Source organism: Ursus arctos, unplaced genomic scaffold, assembly GCF_023065955.2.
Source record: "Ursus arctos isolate Adak ecotype North America unplaced genomic scaffold, UrsArc2.0 scaffold_5, whole genome shotgun sequence".
NCBI lineage: Eukaryota > Metazoa > Chordata > Mammalia > Carnivora > Ursidae > Ursus > Ursus arctos.
In genome coordinates this window covers 82,036,776-82,062,096 of record NW_026623067.1, presented here as the reverse complement: position 1 = coordinate 82,062,096, position 25,321 = coordinate 82,036,776, and the positions used below count along the sequence as shown (strand labels likewise).

Sequence of the window (25,321 nt, the reverse complement as noted above, 5' to 3'; positions counted from 1 at the left end):
GAATTGGTGGGGTAAAACTTGGAAAACCTCTCAAAACTAAAATACCAAGTTATACTTTGCCTAATGAAGAACAGAACGGGCAAAACTAAATGTCCATACAAACCGAAGTCCACGTAGGCCGTCTGTGGGTAGAGAGCAGCATTTGATCTTTTAAATTTTTAAATCAAAAGTTCTTAAATGTGTAAACTTATGGGATTGGAATAGGTTCAGTGAGGTTTTCACATATTAGTACAAGAATGGGTAGAATAGGATTGTGTTACAGGATTTATTAGGGAATTTATCTGCTCTGAGAAACTTTCCTGGATTTCTAATCTAATGGGCAATTAATCTTCCTTTTGCTATTTCTTGAACTTGAAATTTGAGGGCTCTTTAAGCTATTAAAATCTTAAAGAGAATCATTACTGTTTTGGGAGAAAATCCAGAAAGAGAAGGCAGGGGTCCAGGAAGTTAATCATCTGTGGTAGTAGAGTTCCTTGTTGTAAAGAATTAAAATATTAGGTTGGGAGGAATCCTTGTATATACATTAACTTTTTTTTTTTTTATAAAGATGCTACTGCTTCGCCATCAGTTTAACATTCATATTAAGCATTTTTTTCCTGATAGTGATGATAAATTCGCTCAAAATAGAATAAAATGCTAACAAGGGAAATTCCTTGTCAGTATTTCAGTATGAATTTAGCTCCACCTTAAAAGTTCATGAGCATTTTGGTATTAAATTAGACTTAAGCTAAGCATTTTAAACTTCCTACTCACATATAAGCCTGCCTACTTACCTCTATCATATAAGCCTGATTCTAGTAACTGCCGTATAAGCCTGATGCTAGTAACTTCATCTTCATTTTAGTTTATAATTTCAGATTATAAACAACTCGGTATTATTGTCCTAATTATAAACAACTTGGCGTTGTTGTACTAATATGGAGTCTATGAAGATTAAAGTTACAAATGTAACTATTTAATTTGTTAAATATCTTTCAATATCCCATTAATTGACTCAGAAGGCCTTGCAAAAGCATATCAAGCCTATCATCATCAAAAATAGAGTTTTATAACTTTGCTTTTAATCTTCACAATAATCTTCAGCCACTTCTACCCCCTCACACATATCTGCCAAACACAGGTAAAACGAACAGGAAAAGTTGGCTCTTTTAAAATCTTTGATCTTTCCTGAATTCTATATATATGAACTGTCAAATGTATGTATCATTTTATTCATCCTTTTACTTGTATATTTATTTAGTAGATAGGAGAACCCATGAGAAGTTAACTGTATAGTTAATTTTTATTACTTGGGATTTTACATTTAACATTGTTTAATTCTAAAATGATGTTTAATTGTAATTCTAAAAGGTGAATTTATGATGTTTCTTCTTTCAGACAGTCTTTATCTCTTACAAGGTTCGGTAGTGGCAGATCATGACTACATCGGATTGCCTGAAATTCCAGTTGGAGCATACCAAGCAAATATTCTGGTAGAAGATGCAACTATTGGCGTAGTCGATAATGAATTACTCACATCAAGCAAAGATCGTGAACTATTAGAATTTAGAAATGCCAAAATCTCTCCATTGATAGAAGATCATAGCACTCTTGAAAAGCAGACTTTCAGTCTGTTGGACTCTTCAAACCAAGTCCTTGAATATTTAAGTTAGTAAATATCAAAATTCATTTAAAGTGCTTGTTTAGAAAGTATAACTCCTTGAATCTTTATCTTTTCCATTTAAAAAAAGTTGTATAGAAGTGTCTTGACACGCTCTGAATGACTAAATCCTGAAGGTTTATTTTATAACTATTAATTTATGTAAGCTTGTGTCATGTTTGAATGTCAGTACGTATATATAAAGGCAAAGGAAGCATATAATATATGGAATTCACCTTTTCTTATGGAAATAGAATAGGCAAAGCATGATTGCTTCTGAGGAAGGAAACTAAATTCCAGCTCTAGACTGTCAAATCTTTCTCTGGTACTGGTACCATGTTTTCAGTTTAATTTTTTTTTTTTTTTGGAGTATTTCTCCCCTTTAAAAAATAAGTTTGAACTACCTAGAATGGGATTAATAAATATTTATTCAACTATAACAATGAATTAAGTGCAACTTGTTTCTATGTCATTGGAACTTTTAAAATTAATATTTTAGGGAAGAATTTAGAGTTGTTTAATGGGCTCTTATAGGATATTGATAATTTCACCTTCTAGGTTCAGAATTTGTATCTGAATCTATATATTTTGGTTTGAAAACATTTGTGCATTCCACAATATATATTAAAGTCAAAAGCACCCATTAATAAGATTTTTTTCTGCAATCTTAAGTAAATAATAATAAAATAACTAGTATCAGGGATTTTAAACTATAAAGTATGATATTTATAAATTTATTCAACAAATATTTATTATAAAGCCCTTTGAAGAATACTGTGGGAAAATTAAAGGGTGAGTTAGATGTGTGCCTCATCTTCATAATAGGCGTACAGTCTGGTAAGGATTACAGGCCATATAAGCTATGTATACACAAGTTAGAGATTACATGCTAAATTCCATTAGAGAAAAACAAATAATACACCTAGGGAGTCAAAAAAGAGAGAAGTTACTTCTAGATAGAAAACTTAGGTTTATGCTTAGAAGGATCATTTGAGTTTGACCTTGAAGAATGCACAGGGTGTGACGAGAGGATACAAAAGAATTAGGGGAAGAAAAATGAACGGCGATATAAAAGTAATGTAGTGATTCACAGAAAGCTTTTTGTTGTCTGCAGTACCTCAGGTGTAAGGTGAAGTAGTAAGATTTGGGAAAATAAAGCTGAAAAAGGAACTAGGAAACCTAATGGAGGGCTTTGAATACTGTAATGGATTGAATTGTGCACCTCCAAATTCCTGTGTTGAAGTCCTAAACTAGTACTTCAGAATGTAACCTCATGTGGAAATAGGGTCATTGCACATGTAAACATTAGTTAAGATGCGGTCATACTGGAGTAGAATGGGGTCCTAATCTAATATGACTGATGTCCTTATAAAAGGAAGAAATTTGGACATAGACTCAAGGACAATGCCTTGTGAAGAAGAAGACAGGGATTGGGGTGATTGTTCTACAAGCCAAGCAATGCCAAAGATTACCATCAAACCACCTGGGACTAAGGAAGAGGCATAGAACAGATTCTTCCTCACAGCCCTCAGAAGGAATCATCCCTGTCAACACCTTCATCTCAGATTTGTAGCTTCCAGAACTGTGAGGCAATAACTAACCATTTTTATAAGCAACCCAGTTTGTGGTACAGCAGCCCTAGCAAAGTAATACAATACCTGGCTAAATTTTTTTTTATTTTCTGAGTGTTTTTGAAGGTTTTTGTTGGTTTTAGTTTTGCGGTTTTTACTTTTTTTTTTTTTTTTAACGTAAGCCCTACACCCAACATGGGGCTTTTGAACTCAATACCCCAAATGAAGAGAGTTCCATGCTCCACCAACTGAGTCAGCCAGGAGCCTCTATTCGTTTTCGTATAGGGAAGTGTCATGATCAGAACTACATTTTAGGAAGTTTAATCTGACAGCTAATAGAGGAAGAGAGGATGAAAGAATGGGGATTTGTTAATACGATTTTGCAGTGATGATGAGTAATAGGAACCTAAACTGTGCTGGTATAATTATTAATGAATAGAGCATACCTTAAGATCTACAGAATATCTCACATTTTATCAACCATACTAAACAGTGCTATGATACTGAAAATGGAGATCTGAGATATTGCAATTACTCATTTAAGAAGAAAGATTAAATTATGTTTCATGTAGGCTAAAGGATAAACGATTGGAGGAAAAGAATATCTATCTGGGGCTTTATCTTATACCATAGACCAAGTAAATTCCAGGTAGGATTCCAGAAAGAAACCTTAAGAAAGCATAGTTGTCCCAAATAGTGATACCTGTTATGTTCCCATCAGCAGACCAAAGTTCATGATGGAGTCATATTGGACCCCCGATGGTAAATATAATTGTTGAAGTGTCCTTTTCTTAGCTCAAATGAAGTGCCTTTCCTTCAATAATCATCTCATTCAAAATCAGTCTCTTCTTTATTTTAAGAGGGTAATTAGTAATGAGTCATTTTATAATTACAATTTCTAAGCACTTTTTAAAAATTCTGCCCCAAATAATTTCTGATCGAACAGATCTTTATCCTGTGTGCATAGATTATGGTGGACTACGCAATGCTGTTGTGTTTACAGATGACCCCCAAATCTTAGTGACTAAACACAATGAAACTTTATTTCTTTGCCACATTCTTGGTTCATTAAGGGTTTGTCTGTTTGTATCCTCCAAGATGTAGGCTAATAGAGCCTCACCTATAGAATACACCAGCCACCACGGCAAGGGGAGAATGTGGTGAACGCAGCGCTAGCTATGCAAAGACTTGCCATCATGTTATGTACAACCTTCCTACTCAAATTGTAGTGGTCGAACCTAGTCATACTCTGCTAACGGGTACAGTTTTCTTTTTGTGGCAATGGTACAAAAGTATTAATGTTAGTGATGTTAGTTGCATAACTGAAAATACTAAAATCCACTGAATTGTACAGTAAAAAAGGATGAATTTTATGAGAGTTACATCTCAATAAAATTATTATAAAAAGAGTCTAAACCAGAGCTTAAAAAAATACTAGCCACATATCCATACCTAACACCAAAGGATAGGCAAGTACAGTCCTACTATATTCCTGGAAGGAGGAAGACCGAAATAGTGGTAGATAACGGTAATAGCTGCTGTACTTACCTTTGTTTACAAATTCTGCTGTAGGCCATTTTGATGAATCATTTTTACTTCCTGATAAATAGCCAATACAAGCTATTCAGATAAGCTGCTGATTTTGTTACTGAAATCTCGGGATTCTAATGTAGAGATTCCAAGTACAGATTGTAAGTAAGCAAATACACACACACACACACACACACACACACACACAAATCAACAAATTATATACACACACGGTCTTGTCTCTAATGTCTGCAGGGCCCTGTCAGTGAAAATAGAGGTCCCCATACTATATACCTAAATAATCAGAAGTTATAAATCGCACTAACAAACTGTTCCTACCTTGACAAACATGCCTTCTTAAGGTTCCCGAATTCCTGGACTCCTCAAGCCCTGCACTAATGAGTGGCCAAGCAGGGAGAGATGGACTCAGAGAGCCCTCTTTATCCCAGTGCCATCTTCTCTCAAGGACAACCCAGCCCAACTCCTGCAGATGCGCTGCTTGAGCAGTTCAGACCTTTGGAATGTGCTCTCCAGCTTCATCTGCCCTTCTGAGACTGACCGGGAAGGCCTTGGAAGAGGTTCTCCAGGTGAGGAGGGGCATGTCCCTGGGCTCTGTGGTCTTCTCACCCTGTAGGGAGGGACATATGCTGGAGTGGGACAGAGCCTAGTTTGTAGGCAAATCCCTCTCGCCTGGATTTCAGGGAGATTTTCTAGAAGTATATAATAAAATTTTGACAGAATTCCAGAAATGTCTTTATGAGGTTTTGTGTGCCACCTTGTGGTATTTTTATGAACACTTAAAAACATGATATGGTAGAAAATAGAGATGCTGAGCGACAATAAAAGAGAAATATATTTTAAATGAGAATAATATCTAGGCTTGAAAGGTTGTCTTTAAATATCATGATTAACATTTCCAGTGTAAAATTTTCTTACGTGACTGTCTAAAAACAAAGCAACTTGCCAAGGTTTATAAAAGATGACTTAATACATATTTAGCTATGGGATTCACTCATACACAAAAAAGATATGTATTAAATGTCTGCTCTGCTCCAAGTGCTGTTCTGGCACTGAGGTTATATTAGTGAGAAAAATCCCTGCCCTCCTAGAGCTTACATTCCAATAGGATAGTAAATAGTACGCATAGTTCTTAATCAATACATTTCTTTACTTACATCCAATCTTAAAATCTTATTGGTAGCCTTTTGCACAGACATCTTGTTGGGATCCCTCTGTTGAGCCGTGAGAAAAAAGTAAGTATTCTCTTCTGCTTATTTTTGACTGCATAGAAAGTTGTAACAGTGTTTTGTTCACACATCTGAAAAGGACTGTGCCACTTCCAATGGGAGTTTCTAACTAGTATAATTAAGAATTAAAAGAAAAAATAAGCATTTAAAAAGCAAACTAATTTCAAACTTTTGTTTCCTACAAGTGCATTTATTGTTAAGTGGGAAATGCTAGCCTTGTGCAGTGTTAACAATTAATGTTAGGCAGGCAAAGATCAATTCAGTGCCATCAAATTAAAAAGTATCTTAATTGGTAGCTTGGCCTAAGCTTGAGGCCCAGGCCAAATGACTCTTTTGCTTCCTCTAATCAATCCCTCAGTGTTCTCCTCACCCCCTCTCTTCCTTATGCCTGTTAATGCTACTTCCTTTGTGTACCCACCCACAACTTGTTTAGAAGCTAAGTGGCACTGGGACCAGGGGACTTGCCGTATCTGACCACCTCATTGTCCAAACTTTGGAGGTCCTTGTGAGGAATACACCAGAGAACCAATTATTTGGCCTGGTGGGTAGCTGTTGGAGACCAGATAGCCAATGACAACTTCATTCCTCTCCCCTACATCCCAAGGAAGCCTCTGTTAGTTCTGAAAGGCCTCAGGAATTGAAGTGGAGAATGGAGGAGAAACTAAAGGGAGGGGAGTCTGACTTTAATCCTTGCCCTGTACCATTTTCAAATAGTGATGGAGAGAAAAATACTAAATGGAATGGTTCTCTTTCTCCAATATTGTGTCTTTCTATTGCATCATAATACAAATCTATAGTCTCTGAACTTCTGAGCAGTATTTTGTTCTGGGTTTTGCTCTTTTTATTTAGAGTTTCATCCTTACAAATATATAGATATATTACTCATTTTTCAATTTTATGTGTTAAATAAACAATGATAAAACGATCGTAGTGATGGTTTACGTGACTTGGTCATAGCTAGAAGTAAATCGGTGGCAAATCTGCCTAGTCTTTCAGAATAGGGCTTAGAGGGACGCCTGGGTAGCGCAGTCGTTAGGCTCCTGCCTTTGGCTCAGGGCGTGATCCCGGCATTCCGGGATCGAGTCCCACATCGGGCTCCTCTGCTGGGAGCCTGCTTCTTCCTCTCCCACTCCCCCTGCTTGTGTTCCCTCTCTCGCTGGCTGTCTATCTCTGTCAAATAAATAAATAAAAAATCTTCAAAAAAAAAAAAAAGAATAGGGCTTAGAGTCAGACCTCTGTTAAGCCATACCCATTACAAATTATGTTTAATAATCACTGATTTTACCTGAGGTAATTAATATGTTATGGTTTGAAGAGGTAATGACTTCTTTTTATGTAATGTAAAAAAAACTATAAAATCCAGAAAAAAATATAAAACTCATAATTCAAAAAAAATTAAAAAATAAAAACTTATAATTCAACATACAAAATGACAACTCAATTTAAAAATATGCAGAGGGGAGGTGCCTGAGTGGCTCAGTCAGTTAAGCGTCTGCCTTTGGCTCAGGTCATAATCCCAGGGTCCTGAGATTGAGCTCCGCATGAGCCCCTGCACTGGGCTGTCTGCTCCACAGGGAGCCTGCTTCTCCCTCTCCCTCTGCCTTCCACTCCCCCTGCTTGTGCGCACTCTCTCTCTCTATCAAATAAATAAAATCTTAAAAAAATACGTGCAGGGGACTCGATTACGCATTTCTCCAAAGAAGATATACAAATGGCCAAAAAGCACAGGAAAAGATGCTCAACATCATTAGTGATTAGGGAAAAGCAAATCAAAACCACAATGAGATATCACTTCATATCTAGAGTGGCTGTAATATTTTTTAATGGAAAATAGCAAGTATTGATGAGAATGTAGACAAATTAGAACCCTTGTACATTGCTGATAGGAATGTAAAATGGTGCAGTCACTGAGGGAAACAGTCTGGCTGTTCTTCAAAAAGCTAGACAGAATTACCACATGACCCAGTAATTTCACTCCTAGGTATATAACCAAAAGAATTGAAAGCTGGGACTGGAGGAGATATTTGTACACCAATGTTTATTGCAGCATTATTCACAATGGCCAAAAGATGGAAGCAACCCAAGAATTCATCAACAAGTGGATGGATGAACAAAATGTGGTATACACATACAATGGAATATTATTTAGCCATCAAAAAGAATGAAGTTCTGAATAATGTTACATCATTGACCATTGAAGGCATTATTCTAAATGAGATAAGTCAAACAAAAAGGACAAATATTATATGATTTCACTTAATGAAATTTAAGAATAGGCAAATTTATAGAGACAGTAGATTAGTAGTTACCAGGGCCTAGGGGAGGGGGAAAGGAGAGTTAACGGTTATTGATTACAAAGTTTCTGTTTGAAGTGATGAAAACATGTTGGAAATAGACAGTGGTGATGGTTGCACAGCATTGTGAATGTGATTAATGTCACTGAATGGCAGACTTCAAATGGTTAAAATGGCAACTTGTATATTATATATATATTTTTTTTACCATAATTTACCATAAAGTTAATAATATAATATACCAAAAATTATTAAGGTATTCACTTTAACCGGGTAGATTTTATGCTATGTGAATTATGTCTCATCAAAGTTGTTTAAAAAGATTTGTGAGATGCAGCTTAAATTGTCCTTAGAGGAAAATTTATGACTTAGGTGCTTATATAAAAAATAAGGGTTATAAAGTAATGAGCTAAGCATCTAATTTAATGTGATATAAGAAGAACAAGTGAATAAGCCTAAAGAAAATAGAACAATTGAAATCACGAGGATAATAGAAATTAATGGAATAGAAAATGAACATATAATGACATGAACTGAAGCAAGAGTTAGCAATTCTCCCAAGAAAAAATAAACCTAGGGAATTTATAAATAAACACTACTGTGTGGTAAAAAGAGTCAGAACCTGATATGAGGCATATATTTAAAAGATAGAAGATATTATAGCTTTGTTTCAATAAACTTGAAACCTTAACAAAATGGATAAATTAAAAAAAAATGAGTCCCTGAACTCTACCTCTGAAATTAATAATAAACTGTGTGTTAATTCATTGAATTAAAATAAAATAAAGTTTAAAAAATAAAAAATACAAAGATCTTAAAGAATTAAAAAAAAAAAACTGAATACAGTGACAATGTGCATTATGACTAATTGAGTAGATCCCAAAAATTAAAGGTTGATTTAATGTGAGGAAAGCAATTCCTTTAATTAATGGCTGCATTTCTAAGAGACATGGCAAGAAAGAGATGAAACACAAATACTTATAACTGAAGGAAGTTTAAGGAACAGTTTAAAGAAGGATTAATGGAACCCGTAAGGCATAGTCGGACATCCCTTTGGTGACCGGAAGCCTCTAGGAATGAAAGGGCAAGGAGAGGAAATGCTTAGTGAGAGATGGAAATATGGAAGAGGGTTTAACCATCAGTATTTGTAGCCATAGGAGAATGCATCTTCTGCCAGAACCATAACAAGTCATTCCTTTGACCAATGAGGGCTACCACTCTCCCATCTCCTGCTATTGCCTCTCATTTGTCAGTGTCCATGAAAAGCCAGTGGCAAGAGAGCTTGGGGATGCAAGCAGTAAAAAGAAGCCTTGTAGGGAATAGAGCAGTAAAGATTAAGGAATGGATTTGGGGTGTTCACTTTGAGAATAGCTGGCTAAACAATATGATCAAAGGTAAAAAGAAAAGTTGTATAATCATCTAGTTGGTCAACTTCTGCAAAAGGCTAACTAGATAGTAAATATTTTTAACTTTGCTGGCCATAGAACTACACATTTTTGCCATTGTAGTGTGAAAGCAGCCATATGTACTAAACAAGTGTGTGTGGCTGTTTTCCAGTAAAGCTTTATTTTTTAAAAAATGTGGGCTGGATTTGGCCTTTGGGGACATTAGTTTTTAGACCCTGAATCTAGTAGATGCACAAAAAATATTTGCTGAATATTAACATCCAATTGAAATTTAAAACAAAAACAACAAGAAACTCTTGGCAAACTCAAAAGAGCATTTCCTTATCCCAATATATTATCTGTTATTAAGAAAAAATCCTCTAGTAAACTTTATACTTAAGAAAACATTGGAAGTATTCTCTTTAAGACCATGAACAAAACAGGTGTTACTGAAATTGTATGAGGTGCTTTAGCCAGCATATTAGGGCAAGAGAAGAGAAAGAAAAGTCATAAGATTACAAAGAAAACTAGTCATTTGCAATAGAAATCATTGTCCACATAAAGAACAAATATAGATCAATATGAAAAAGATAACCTAATATAAAAATGGGCAAAAGTCTTGAACAGGTACTTCACAGGAGAGAATAGTGAATGTGAATAGCCCCTGCAAATACCTTTTGTTTGCCCCTACATACCAACTTTACATTCTTCATCCTGTGCTCTGTCCAGGATCCCAGCATCAGCAGAGTTCCCATTCCCTTTGACTTCCAGTTGGATTTAGCCAATGGGGATTCCTGACAGAAGATCAGAAGGAGGAAGGAGAATGAAGTTAAGATATTTGTTCTCCTTGATCTCTTCCCCACTGTAGCTATTTCTTTTAACCAAAGGTTTCTGCTTTGTAAGACTATTCTAGGTTTCCAGTAAACCTTTACTCCTATTGTCCTCTTGGGTCTAGGAGTGGAAACAATTCTATTGCGGACAGACTGGGTTCTCCTATGCTCCATGTACATCTTTGTACTTAGTTCCTTTGATTATCCTAACTTATCATTTGTTCCCGATTTGAATCCTCATACAGTCAATCAATGTATTAAAAGATGCTCAATCACATTAATGGAAAAAAGTGCAGATCAAAACCATTACTAAGATGACTTAAAACCTACCATATTGGGAATAATTAAAAATATCAGCAAGGATATAGAACAGGTAATACAGTTAAACATAATTGGTGAGCGTATCAATTGATACAACTTTTGGAAAAACAATTTAGCATTATATAGCAAAGCTGAAGATGCACAAGTCTATAATCCAGCAATTTTGCACCAGGAGCTATGTTCAAGAATGTTTATAAGAGGATTTTTTTTTTTTTGGTTATAGCAAAACATTGGAAACACCATAGATATCCATCAATAGAATGGATAAATAAATTGTGACCTATTCATACAATAGAATACTAAATGGCAGTGAAAACAATTAAGTTACAGCTACATTTCAAAAAAGCATGAATTAAGTCAAACACAATAGGGAGGAGAAAAATCAACTTACAGAAGAAGGTGACACATGGGCAAAGTTTTGAATAAAATGAGAAAAGTGTATACGTGGTGTGGGGTGGGAGCAGAGCATTCCAGAGAGAAGAAATAGCAAGTGCAAAGATGCTGCAGTGTTTCTGTGTCTGGTGTTTTGAGGAATAAGAAGGGGCCCAGGAAACCTAGAACAGATAAGGGGGAGTATAACAGGAGATCACAGAGGCTAGGGGGTAGAATAAATTGTCTCTGGCCATGTAGGCCATTGTATGGACTGTTTTTAGTTTAATATGGGAGCTCACTGAAAGTATTTGAGAAAAGTGACATGATCTGACTTATTATTATCATTTTTTTAGATAATCACTCTGGAAGCTGGGATAGGAATGGGCAGAGAAAGCGCGTTGGAAGACTGGTTATGAGGCTTTTGTGGTAATTCGGGGGAGAGATGATGATGGCATTGATAGCAGTGGAGGTGGTGAGAAATGGTTAGTGTCCGTTATATTTTGAAGGTAAACAGGATTTGCTGACACTGAAAATAGCTGTTTAGAGGAAGAGAGGAGTCTATGAGGACTCTAAACTTTTTAGGCTTGTAAGACTGGAAGCCACTGAGATGAGGAACACTAGGAGGAAGAGGTTTGGGGACAAAAAGAGGAGTTCAGTTTGAACATGTTGAGTTTGAGATGATTATGATACATTCGAGTAGATCTTTTGGGTAGATATTTGGCTATGAGTCTGGAGTCCAGGGGATAGGAATTCAGCATTCATTTATACACAGTTCAGAACTCTCCAGAATAAAACTTTAATTAATATGTGCCCTTTTGGAAAGGCTAAGACATTCTCGTTGCTACAGATCGGCACTTGCCATTGACCTGCCACATTTCTTGTTAATCGTTGCTGAGGTAGCGATCCAAAGCATCTGGCGACCGATTATACGTATTCTGTGGCTTTATTTATATTACCTGGCGGATCAAACAGGCTCAAGCAAGGTTCCTAGCTTTATGAATGAAGGCAGCAAAACACTTGGCCCTCTGCCCCCTTTTGATGGATATCGCTGCTGCAAACACCACATTTAAGGGACTACGAATAAAGCATGCAAGTTCTCAAGAATCTCATTCTCATCTGTTGGTAGAAACTGAATGAGACAGAACATTAGACTCCGCAGTAACGTACTGTTTTGCAATCACATAGCACTTGGTCTTTGCTAAGGAATTTACAATCCAGTGTAATTTATATAGAATATCACTTACCTATTTTTACCTCAATTTTCAATTTGAAAATTGGAGAATTTTTTTTCCAGAATAAGAATCAGAAATTCTAGAAATATGTCCTATCCTACCTCACAAACTTGAAGTTATTAGCCTTTAATTCTAAATCTTCCTTCGAATTCCAGTCAGTTCATAATAGAACCTAAAAGTCTTAGCGTAGCATATATTTTACTAAGATACCTACATTGACGAGGTCATTGGGATACAGGGCTTTACTGAAGCAATATGACATTTCAGTTCACTCAGAGAGGAAGCTGTGTTTGGTAAAGAGTTTTATTCCAGCTGTGATGAAGGACTGGTCATACATAAGTAGGGAAGACAGAATGGGTCCTGAAGGTAGTGAAGTAGAAAGCTGAATGTTTTCTGTTCTCCTCCCACACATGTTCGGTTCTTTCCATAGGTACCTTCACATCTCTCCCCTCTGGGAGGCCTTCAGTCTTTCAGGTTTTGAATGTCACAGACTGAGGCTCCCTGAGCTGAGGAATCCAAAGTAGGCAGTAGATCTATCTGTGTGGTGAGATGTGGGGAGGGGGTTACAGCAAGAGGACCGCACCGGGCAGAGAATTTCTGTGGGACACACACTTCCACACACGACAAAAATGCTCCCATATCTGTGGGCCTTTACCTAAGCAAGGAAGGCAGTGTTGCGGGACACCTTGGGGAGGGTTATAGAGTTGTCCTAAGTAGGACATCTATAGAGCATTTTCAAAAGTTTGAAGCTAGGGAATTCATTAGTGAGGCCTCTGGTAGAGGCAGGAATGACTCATTATTTGAAGGAGCTGTGACTCAGTTTTGGAAGCCATGAAGCCATTTCTCTGAGGCCCAGCTGAGACTGGGAGTTTTTAGGCTTCGAGGATGGCCGTGGTTTACCAGGCTTGAATATGATTGTGTGTATGTGTATAAAATTAATGTTCCATAAAATTCACTCATTTAAAGTGAAAATTCAGTGGTTTTTTAGTTTCCATAGAGTTATGATTTTAATCATTTACTATAGGAAATGTCATTGTAAACAACTTGAAACCAACCATGCTGCCAGCTGCAATCTAGTCTTCTTCCCCTTTTCTGACCTGTTCTCCCACAGAATCCACGCCTACCTCTTCCTCATCTTTCTCCAGAGCTGCCAGGTTTTCCTGGGCCTCAGTGACCTCTCCTTCCTTCATGCCTTCCCCCATGTACAACGCATACATTTTCACTTCGCCTTCGTGAGATCACACTTACGGTTCGGGCAGGCCCAGAGCTCAGCCGTGGCAGCGGTGTTGCTTGGCGTGCACACACTCCGTTGCACTTTGGCCAGGTCTCCCTGGGAATGACAGTCGGAGGGCTGATGGTTGATGCCCACTTTAAATCTAGTTGGGCAACGTCCACAAACTGGGTGGTGCACTTCATCCTGATGCTGGTAAAGGCTGTGTTGATGTGGCGTGTCCCCCCGATACCACATGCTGCAAACCATGTACTTGCTGTGGCAAGGGTCCTACTTGGCCATTTGACTGGCTGGCTTGAAGCAGGCATTGGTCTTGACCTCAGACAGCTGCTCAGCATAGGCCTTCTTAGCTGAGATGCCTGGGGGTACGTGGCCCGGGAAAAGTGGATGTGGGGGTTTGGGACCAGGTTGGTTGGGAATTCTGTCATTCACATTGCAGAGAGGTGGTGATGGTGGACATAATCTGCCCAATCAAATGATTGAGATTGGTATGTATGATATCCAGGTTGCGTTGACATAGGTCATAGACGGCTTCATCAGTGACGATGAGGGCACAGTGAGAATGATCCAAAGTCAGTGGCTGATCAGGAAGGAATTGTAGGGTCCCACCATGGCTGTGGAAACCTGGAGGACTGGCAATTTGAGTTTGGACCTCTTGCCATAGACCACCAAGAACTGTTTCATGAGCAGGGGCACAAACCCGGAGCTGATGCTGCCCCCAGAGCTGTGGAAGATGAGCAAGTCTCATAGCCCTGTACACAGATCTGCCAGTTTTCAGATCCGGTCCAGGTCAACAATCTCCTTGTCGATGGTGTGATGGCCTTTGGCGTCATTACTGCCTGTGTCTTCTTTCCCAGGAATCAATACCAAGCATGTAATTTTTTTTTTATTTTTACTTTTCTGAACCTAATTTTAATTTTCTCTTCTTAAAATGCCAATAGGTTAACAAAATATGCAAATGATTTTGAGTGACATTATATGTTTATTTTTGCCTCCTTAAGTGCTCATGTAAAAAAAAGTAGCTAAACAATTTCATGGTTTTCTGTTCTTCGGTTAGAGAATAGCGACTCCATTAGCAAAGAGCACATGGACACTGTCAGTATCTATGTGATACCCGATGTTACACATCTTTCCAAATACCTAGATCCTTGTCATGATGGAGTCATAAAAACCGGATGACTAGCAGCATTTTAAATTATTCTTGAAGACACAGCCATCATTCACTGAATAGACCCTCTTTTATGAATGCACAAATCCGTGCAAATTTTTACTGTTTTACCACCAGATGTCAGCCATTCACTACACTCGTAATAACTACTCTGAAGAACTCCATGAGAAATCTGTGTGGATGTCACCTTCATCTCTCCTTCCCTCTGTCCCTCTTTCACCCCTTCCTGTCAGTCCGTCTATCAATCATCAACTGACCTATTATTTATTTATTTACTTATAATGCACATATTTTTTTCTAATCTATCTAAATAATGGAAGGGATACAGGAGATATTTTAAGAAAACTGACACAATACAGAGTTTAAATATTGTCATATACAAATGTGAAAATGACACTAACACGTATTTGGTCTGGAATTCAGGCTCTTTTCAGCCCAGGATCTTTGGGACCAATGCAGTTATTTTTCAGCCTTTGTTTCAGAACATACTTTCAACTGTCACCCAGAACCTATGCTTTTTGGAATTTTTATTAGATTCTTGTTACTCTGGTATTATATCCTTACTGGAAGCGTTATCAACTACATATTGAACAAACTATGCAATATTTGATTTTTAGAGGAGTTCTAAGGTGATTAGAAAGCTGATTAACTGTGGAAGAACTACGCAGGAAGAATTTTCTCCTACCAACAACTTACATTTAATTTTTTCTATTAAATGCCTTTTGGAGCATTAACATCCCTGACTAGAAACTTTATCAGGTGCCTGGCTCTACTTAAATCACCGAGATTAATACAATGGATTTATGCTTTCTTTTTTCCCTCAATATTGTGAGCTATTTGAGTTCCGGGAGCTTAGCGGGTATCTACTGCTACATGAATTTTATTCTCTAAACTTATATTACAGCAAGCCTGTAGTGGATTGTTGGTTACCTCCTTAGCAACCATTTTCTTCTCTCTCTCTTTCTTATCTGAATTTTGTTTAGGTGTCTAGCACTTCTCTTTTGGAGCCATGGAACTTAGAGAAAGTTCATTGCACCAAGCTTCATGCATGGGCCTGAGTGGTGTAAAAATAATCCCATTCCCTATGCTAATGATTAGTTCAGAAATCACCATGGAAGGTCCAAGGAAAACTTTCCTCACTCCTGAAAGAGTGGACTACAAGGCCTAATAGATATATCTTTGCAAATCTGTTGTTATTTCTGAAAAAGAAAACACTAGTGTTCTTGTATTTCTGAATCCTTTTGTGGGGGGTGATATAGATATGGCGAAAATAGGGGAGGCTCTCTCATATTTTCAGACACCTACCAGAGACGTCTTTCATATCACATAGAAAGAACATTCTAGAGTATGAACCAACATAGAGGAAAACAGCTGCAGGCGAGACAGAGAGAGAGAGAGGGAGAGAGAGAGAGATCTGATGTTATTTTTTGTGTCCCTAGATCCTCTTTTATGAGACAATGAGCCAATAAATTTCTTTCTTATTTTATGTAATTATACCTAGTGAGATAAGAATTTTAATAAGGGAAGTCTGTTAAGCACCTGGAAAAATGTCTAGAAGCTAGAAAGACAATAAGAGCATGGCCATTTGAGAAATAACTAAAATATGGCTTCTTGGAGTGAGGATGATGAGGTGAGTTGGGGTGGGGGCGAGGGGTGGGGCTGTGATGAAGCTGAAGAAGTAAGCAGCCCCTGGGACAGAAGTCTTGCTGGTGTTCACCATTCTTTTCTTTTTTTTTTTTTTTTTTTTAAGATTTTATTTATTTATTTGACAGAGAGAGAGAGACAGCCAGCGAGAGAGGGAACACAGACAGGGGGAGTGGGAGAGGAAGAAGCAGGCTCCCAGTAAAGGAGCCTGATGTGGGGCTCGATCCCAGGACTCCAGGATCACACCCTGAGCCAAAGGCAGACGCTTAACGACTGAGCCACCCAGGCGCCCCTCACCGTTCTTTTCTATGTTGAAACGAAATTTAGAGCCTTAGTGAAATTCTTAAAGATTTCTGTGGATTTTATGACTGTTGGGAAAGATAATAAATTAGACTTCATCACAATTAAAAACTCTTTGAAAAATAAGGTTAAGGAAATGAAAAGCTATAACTCATATTCTGGGATAAAATATTTGCAAATCAGGGCACCTGGGTGGCTAGTTAGTTAAGCGTCTGATTTTGATTTTGGCTCAGGTCAAGATCTCAGGGTCATGAGATTGAGCCCCACTCAGAATCTGCTTGTCCCTCTCCCTCCTCTCCTCTCCCAACTTGTTCTCTTGCTCTGTCTCTCTCCCAACTTGTTCTCTTGCTCTGTCTCTCTCAAATACATAAATAAGTAAAATCATAAAAAGAAAGACTTTAAAAAATATTTGCAAATCAAATATCTGATAAGGGACGTTTGTCCTATATATATATATATTATATATATTATTAGTTCAGAAATATATATATATATATATTAAACAGAAAAATAAAACATTTTCTAAGAATTTGGACTAATGAGATTTTATTACAAGTATAATTTGTTTTCTTTGTCCTATTAAATAGAGAAAGTATTTTTTACTTTTATTAGCAGTCTTCAGTAAATTCATATGTGTGATAAAATCAAATATATCAAATGTAGTTAAATCCAAGTTACTCCTAATGGTTTTGAAACCCTTCTTGTTGAGCCAGCCTGGCTTTCCAGTCCTTCCACCACTGCACCCCTAAACTATGCTGAGCTGTAGCCACATTGCTAATCCCCTAATATGACCAGCATCGTCCCTTAGGTCTCCTCTCTCTTACTCAAATACCACTTTCTTTATGAAAACTCTCTGTTCTTCTGTCAGAAGTTTGATAGCGTTTTGCATATGTTCCTCTTACGCCTTACACCGCGATTATTGATAGACTTACTCCGGCTTCCTCGCTAGATTACAAACCCTCAAAGGCAAGACCGTGCCTTTTTAACCTTTGCATTTTGCACATACTGAAGCTTAATCAATGTCTGTTCAATGAATCCTTTGACTTTTCACTTATTTAATTTTTATTGGATTACCTGGGTACACACTTTCTGACAGATGTGAGAATCATAGTAACATTTTTAGGAAAGAAGCCATTCCTTTTTAATGGAGGCCAGACAAGGCTCAGAGCAAAGCCCTAGAAATTTGAAATTCTTAAAGATTTCTGTGACTTCCAGGAAATATAATGATGTAAGAGAAAATAAATGGAAAAAATCAAATTAAATCAACCTAAAGAGGCATTGGGATTAGTACAACCAGACTGGTCAATGCCTTTCTTTGGTTCTTACTTAAAAAAAAATATATCTATAAATGTATGTGATGGGGTATGCAGCCAGGGATTACACTTGTTTTTCTCTTCTTTAATAAGAAAAAAGAGAATACAATGAACACACCACTACAATGTAAATCTCAGTAGAGCTAGGATATTGCCTTTTACCACTGTGTCCCCAGAATTTAAGAGTTGTTTGCTTTTAGACATTCAGAAGTGCTTACTAAATGACAAACAGTTGTCAGAAATTACTTCTGAATCATGGAAGGAAGTTTCTCTGGCTAGGTCAGGTTTGGACACTTAAGACTCACCAGGGAGTCTCTCTTAGAAAGGGATAGATGACCAACAGTTGGTCCCCATATCTGGTAAAGAAGGGCCAATGGATTATTCACAGTAGCCAAGATGTGGAAACAAATAAATGTGCATTGACTGATGAAGGGATAAAGAAAATGTGAACACACAATGGAATACTATTCAGCCTTAAAAAAGGAAGGAGAGCCTGCCATTTGCAACATGGATGAACCTGGAGGACATTATGCTCAGTGAAATAAGCCAGTCACAGAAGGACAAATTTTGAATGATTCCATATAAAATAGTCATGCACAAAGCAGAGTGTAGGATGGTGGTTGTCAGGGATTGGGGTGGCGGCGGGGGAGGGGATGGCGAGTTGCTATTCAGTAGGTATCTTGTTTCAGTTACGCAAGATGCGTACGTTCTAGAGATCTGTTCAACACGGTGTCTATAGATAGCAATACTGTGTCATACATGCAAATTTTCTTAAGAGAGTAGATCTCATGTTAAGTGTTCTTACCACAAGAAGAAGGGCTAATGGAACTCTGTGAGTTTTGAGAGTTTGAGAGGAAGAACTCCTAACCTCTAGTATGGATTATAGGGAGGGAGGAAGGCGATGGTTCTGTGTCTGTAGGCATGGATATGAGGATCAGCCCTGCCCCAGGACTTTGGGCCTATCAGTATCTGAGAAGGTGGCTGTGCATGTGAACTAAAAACGCCCAGCACTAAAAACTTTGGCAGTCAAAGGTCAACCATAGAATCTCAGGGAGAGGTCTGGATTGGGCAGCCTTGGGCAGCTGGAGAGCAACAGCTCTTTGGACTGGTATAGAAGATATATAACAGTGACATTATGCGGCAGCAAGAAGCAATTGCAGTGTGGACAGCTCAGACTTGAACATGGCCCTGCTACATCTGCAAACCTACTGATTCCATGCTCCATGTCCTCCCTTTAGGATTTGGATTTTTCTGACCACTTCAGAGAAGGAAAGGAGAGGAAAGCCAATTATCAAAATGTTGATAGCTAGCTTTCTGTCAATAAGAAAGGAAAGGACCGAGCAATTAAATAGGATAATGAAAGGTATTTGACTATATTTGTGCCAAGAGTTTGGGGAATGTATCATATTAATTGTAAATAAAATGAGGGGATTATTTAATGTTCGTGAGGAGATACCACCAATATTTATTGGGGTAAGAGTAAGACTCAGTCATTTACAGAAGAATGCCGGCTGATAAATGAAGACAAAATAATAAATTAGAAAATCATTATTTAAGAGCTCCCCAAAAATTATAGATTCAGGAAAAGATTATCAATGGATACAAAGACCACTGGGTAAAATTTCGTTTTCTCTCAGAAAACACTATATATATATATATGTTGGACATCATTTTATTTTTATTTTTTATTTTTTAAAATATTTTATTTATTAGAGCATGAATGGGGGGGTGGCAAAGGGAGAGGGAGAAGCAGACTTCCTGCTGAGCAGGGGGCCCGATGCAGGGCTCGATCCCAGGACCCTGAGATCATGACCTGAGCTGAAGGCAGATGCTTAACTGACTGAGCCACCCAGGTGCCCTGGACATCGTTTTACTTAAGTGATCAAATGTAGCATCATCAATAATGGGGCAAACTGACATTGTGTGCCTCCTAATATGAGGCAGTGGGAGGGAGGCATCATCACAGTTATAAATCAATCATGAGGAAAAAGATGAAGTTATAGTGGGAGCCCTTGTGCAACACGATTGGCCTGGACTATTGAAAGTGTTGATGTTTTGGAAGAAAAAGAATGGCAAAAGAATTCCTTTAGATTAAAGAGACAAAAAAGTTATAAGAAACAAATGCATCATATGGATATTAATTGGATCCTGGATCAAAAATAGAAAGCTCCAGAGGGCATTTTAGGGACATCGGGGGTTCAAATATGGACTACATATTGATCGATATTAAGGAATCCATGTTAAATTCTTTCGTGTAACAATGGTTTTGTGGTTACGTAGGAGAATGCCTAGTTCTTAGGTGATATGTATTGACGTATTGAGGGTTAATGTTATGATGTCTTCAGCTTGTTCTCAAATGGTTCAGCAGGAGTAAATTAGTGTATGCGTGCATGTGCACATGTGTGTGCACCTGTGAGAGAGAGCAAGCAAGTATGGCAAAATGTTAATCTCTGGTAAGTCTAAGTGAAGGGTATATGGGTGTTCAGTATGACCGTCTTCAGTATTGCTATAGCTTTGAAATTTTCAGAGGAAGAACTGGGACAAAAGAACATCATAATTTGTTTGTTTCAGAATGAATAGTATTGACTGAACATCCATGATTTATTTTTTTTAAGTAAGGCAACTATCTCTTTTATTGATTGGAAGCTACCTGTTTCCATTAACCTTAGATAAGTAGAAATCATAGCATAAAATACAGCTGTTAGGTCTCAAATCATTGCTCTTGGTTTTTTGGATATTGCTGATTGTCATTATTATTATTATTATTTTTAAGATTTTATTTATTTATGTGACAGAGAGACAGCCAGCGAGAGAGGGAACACAAGCAGGGAGAGTGGGAGAGGAAGAAGCAGGCTCCCAGCGGAGGAGCCCGATGTGGGACTCGATCCTGGAACATCGGGATCACGCCCTGAGCCGAAGGCAGACGCTTAACGACTGCGCTACCCAGGCGCCCCATGATTGTCATTATTATTGAGACAGGTCCAAACTGAACATTTCTTCTGCTATTCAGTATTGTTTGTGGGCATTTGAGACTATCTTCATTTATACACTGGTACAGACTTAATCACTCAGTGTCCCTTTTTAATGTAATAATTTAAACACCACACAAATAGCGATTTCAGTAAACCTCTGTAAGAAAAATAACATTAGTGCCTATCTACTATGTTTTCTCACCAGAACCTACTCTTATTCAACTGGCAATAGTATCTGAAGTTTTCTTGGGTAAACAAATTCTCTATAAATCATCAGTGTGGTTACTACGGGATGTGACTCTGTCCTAGTTCTGTGTATCACACTTACCCTGCCTAGGGTGATTGGTTCTAAAGTACCCAGGGATCAAATCAGGCCAGTTAGTCAATGTATTGGAACTCTTTAGAAAGGGAAGGTATTGGGCGCGTGGGTGGCTCAGTCGTTAAGCGTCTGCCTTTGGCTCAAGTCATGATCCCAGGGTCCTGGCGTTCAGCTCCTTCCTCATCGGGCTCCCTGCTCAGCGGGAAGCCTGCTTCTCCCTCTCCCACTCCCCCTGCTGGTGTTCCCTCTCTCGCTATGTCTCTCTCTGTCCAATAAATAAATAAGATCTTTAAAAAAAAAAAAGGAAAGAAAAGAAAGGGAAGGTATCTCCCTCAGAGTTAATGCTGGTAGGATTTAAACTCAGAGCTGCTGGTTGCCACCTTTATTACTACATGCGTAGGGAGTGTGCATGACAGTGAACCCTATTATAGAAGAAAGACAGACTGAGGGAGGAAGGGAGGCAAGTTCCTGATAGCATCTTCTGCGTCTCTGGATCTAGCCATGCCTGAGCTTTTCAGTTACGTGAATTAATAAATAATAATACTATATCTTGATAAATTATTAATTTTTGATCATTTTCATTAATCATGATTAATTCTTAATAAGTAAGAATTGTTCTTAAAACTGTTTGAGTTGTGATTTATGACTAAAGAAGTTTGACTAATACAATGGTATGTAACAAGACTAGTACTTGAAATTTCAGAACTTTCTCGCTGTAATCCCGTGTTCTTTCCAAACTCAATATTGGCTAAGACTGGGCTGCACTACTGAAAAAAACTACCTCCTTATTTGGAAGTTAGTTGTAAGAACCGGTGCATTTGTGCTGTTCTGTCCATTTGCATGCTTACTTCAGTTCCTGGACAATATATATTTTTAAAGACATGGAGAATGGTGTTAGTAGAAGAGAGGAAATAAATAGAGCATTCTCAAGTGACTGGTTTGTTCAGGTTAGGTATGTATGTGTGTAGGACAAAATGCATTTTTTGCTCAGAAATGAAAAGGGTTCCTCTTTTGTCAAACTTGTTTTTATAAACTCATCTATCTCATATTTTTTCATCATATGTCTAAACTTGAGCACTCTGTTATCAAGTCTTTATCGGTAAACCCCTTCCCTATGATGGTACAGTTTGTACTCAGTTTTGGAGCACAGAAAATACTTGTTTCCTGTTTTGTACCTTTATAGTTTAGATGTATGATCGACATCTTTGTGCTTTGGTGTTTCAAAAATCTTAAGGCTATAAGGAGGAGTCACATTTATCATCATCAACGTATTCTCTAGAATGAATACACTCCCTTAGTGAAATCATGATGCAGGAAAAACACACCAAATATATCTGGTGGATTCTTGCCTTTAGGTGTGATTTCAAGGAAACTAAGACTAGCATAGTGCCCTGTGGAGGACATCACTTGTATTTTCTCTTTGGGGTAATCCGTGTTAAGGGAACTGAAGGGAGAAGTTGCTGGTAGGTAAGTGCTGGCTGTGAAGACAATTTGCACCTGTGGTTTTTGTGATGTGGGTTTGAGGAAGTGGGGTCAATGACTTCGGGGCCTCTCACTCTATAGACACGTATTTGGGAAAATGGCTTTGTATGCCTAATAATTGTTTTAAGGCTTAGCCACTCTCTGTAGGACTGTATTTCCTGGAGATGGTCCATAGAACACCTCGGTCCAAATCACCAGGGGTGCTTTGTAAAAATGCGGAGATCTGGGCCCCACCCAATGTAGTGAATCAGAAACTCTGGGAATGGGCCCAAGAGTCAGCCCTCTTAAAATAAGTACCCACAGTTGATGCTTCTATTCACTGAAGTCCGAGAAGTACGCTCGAGGCAACATCAACTTTGACTTACATCAACTTTGAGCCCGAAAACCAAGTCTATGACTTCGTTTGTCATTTAGCTACTTAAATATTCAATTTGTAGAACATTTGAGTGAGTGTTTAAAGATGAATGGGAGTTTTGCAAAAGAATATGCTGATTTAATAAACTAAGAAGAAAGCTTAGAACAAAAGATTTTATGCATATGATAATTCAGGGCCAACTCAGTGAATGACAAAGCTTTTCTTTTATCTCCCCCAAATAATACTCTCTGGAAAATTTAATGTTAAAAAAAACCAAAGCCCAGCTGTTTCTCTTTGCCTTTTTAATAAGTCAATTATGCCTATTTTAATTATCCAGTTTAAAACATTGAACAATTAAGGCCGTCAGATCTTGTACTAATGGTCAAATCAAACTACCCAGACCCCATTTTCTCCAGACATTTGTAAACCATACTTTATATGAAAATATAGCTCTCCACTTGTAGTAATTGACAGAGTAGAACAGCCATTCTCAAAGACAGCGGTTTTTCAATGCTGGATGCACATTAGAATTACCTGGAGAAATTAAAAACACGATCTATACCAATATCCTCCTCTAAGTCAACTAAATCAGGACCTCTGGAAGGAGTGCTCATTTTCTTCTTAAATCCCCACGTGATCCTACTGTGAAGCGGAGGCTGGGATCCACTTCCTTCGGCGCTTCCCAGGCAGTGCAATCTCTAAGTGCCTCAGTGACTGAAGTTCAGCTAAGAACAATCATCGGTGGAGAGATTGCGTGAAGGCAATGCAGTTCATCCATTTCTAGTCTACCATCTTAAATTAAGCCAGGTTAGTAGAATAAGGGTAGTGTACTAGGACAGGATTGTAACACCCCAGCAGATTTTCTTTTTCGGAATCTTCTTTTTTATCATGCCATTTGCTTATATCAGCCATAAAATGCCGCAGGCTATCTTAAGGGACATATGTAAGAACAGACCTGCAAAACGTATTTGTCTGCTCTATGGATATTGTTGAAGACTTGAATGACACGTCTTGCCGCTGTCTTTCAGGAGGTACTTGGGAGCAGGTTTTTCTGGTCTTATAATTAGGAACTCTAAATGTTTAATGGACTCATGAATTATGTAACTAATCAAGTTTTATTTGATGAGCTGCTAGAAGGTTTAGAGCCAAATTCTCGCCCTGAGCAGGTGTCATAGGAATTAATTTTGTATTAATTTTTCCATTTTTATCTTTATTCTCCCTTTTTCTTTCTCACCTCCATATATCATTTTTATTTTTATTTTGCATCCATTAAGCCACTGTAAACTGTTTAGGAACAAGACTAGGTGTAGATAACATTTATAAAAGTAGCTGCTGGCGCTAAGGATCAAATATCGCACCACAAAAGTGCAAGTCAACTGATGTCCTCAGTGTAAGCAAACTTGAACGGCATCAAAGCCAACCCATAAAACATGTATCTTGGGGTCCTAGACTAATTCTCATGCTGAAATAAAAATGCGTAAGACACAGTGGACAGGCACATATACATCAGAAGCGCTGTCATGCTACATTTATATATTTATCGCTGATGTATCGAAAGGGGCATTAAGGAGGGGTCAAGGGAGGAAAATGTATTCCTCATTTGAGTAGGAAGCCTATAGGAATCAAAAAAAGGTGAAGTTTCTACCCGGGGAGGATGCCCAAATTAAGCTTTAACAAGAAGGCGAATATATGGGAAGTGCAACTTTTTTTCAATCAGATCATCTTTGGTATCAATGATGAGGGGAAAAAAAAATCTAGGTTAAGTTAGATTTTTAAAAATAACATAATTAGAAGACATTCTAATTAATGTACTTTTTTTTTTTTGCAAAACACTCTGCAGTGTTTTCATGATTAGTCAATTAATCTCTACTATGTCACTACTAAGATGGCTGAATTGCAAGTAGGCATTTTAAAGAGAAAGGGTTCTAGAGTCTGATTATTATACAAAGGGAAGTTGTCAGGTTCTTACTAAATTGCATTGATGGATTATGATGGAAAAGATGTTATAAAGAAGATAAGATGAGTATTCCCATGAATTTGAGTGAAATTATTCTTTAAAAAGAAAACGATTAGTAGTAACCTACACTGAATGGACTTATTTGCATATGTAATTTGA

The 25,321-nt window shown here is 37.8% G+C and overlaps 1 protein-coding gene across 5 annotated transcripts in view; it reads left to right on the top strand.

The window, feature by feature from the left end:
* The window catches only part of GIN1 (gypsy retrotransposon integrase 1), a 54,953-nt gene that overhangs the window by 24,652 nt on the left and 4,980 nt on the right, over window positions 1–25,321 (top strand). Inside the window, exons 8-10 of one of the 5 annotated variants that reach the window (XM_026498548.4) lie at window positions 1,378–1,647; window positions 5,103–5,327; window positions 5,942–5,993. In XM_026498548.4, the coding sequence (XP_026354333.1) occupies window positions 1,378–1,647; window positions 5,103–5,327; window positions 5,942–5,979 (533 nt within the window). In that variant the 3' untranslated portion in view covers window positions 5,980–5,993. Of the gene's footprint in view, window positions 1–1,377; window positions 2,083–5,102; window positions 5,603–5,941; window positions 5,994–25,321 lie in introns of those variants that run through there. The other 4 variants (XM_026498553.4, XM_026498555.4, XM_026498547.4 and 1 more) reach the window with 4 other exon arrangements.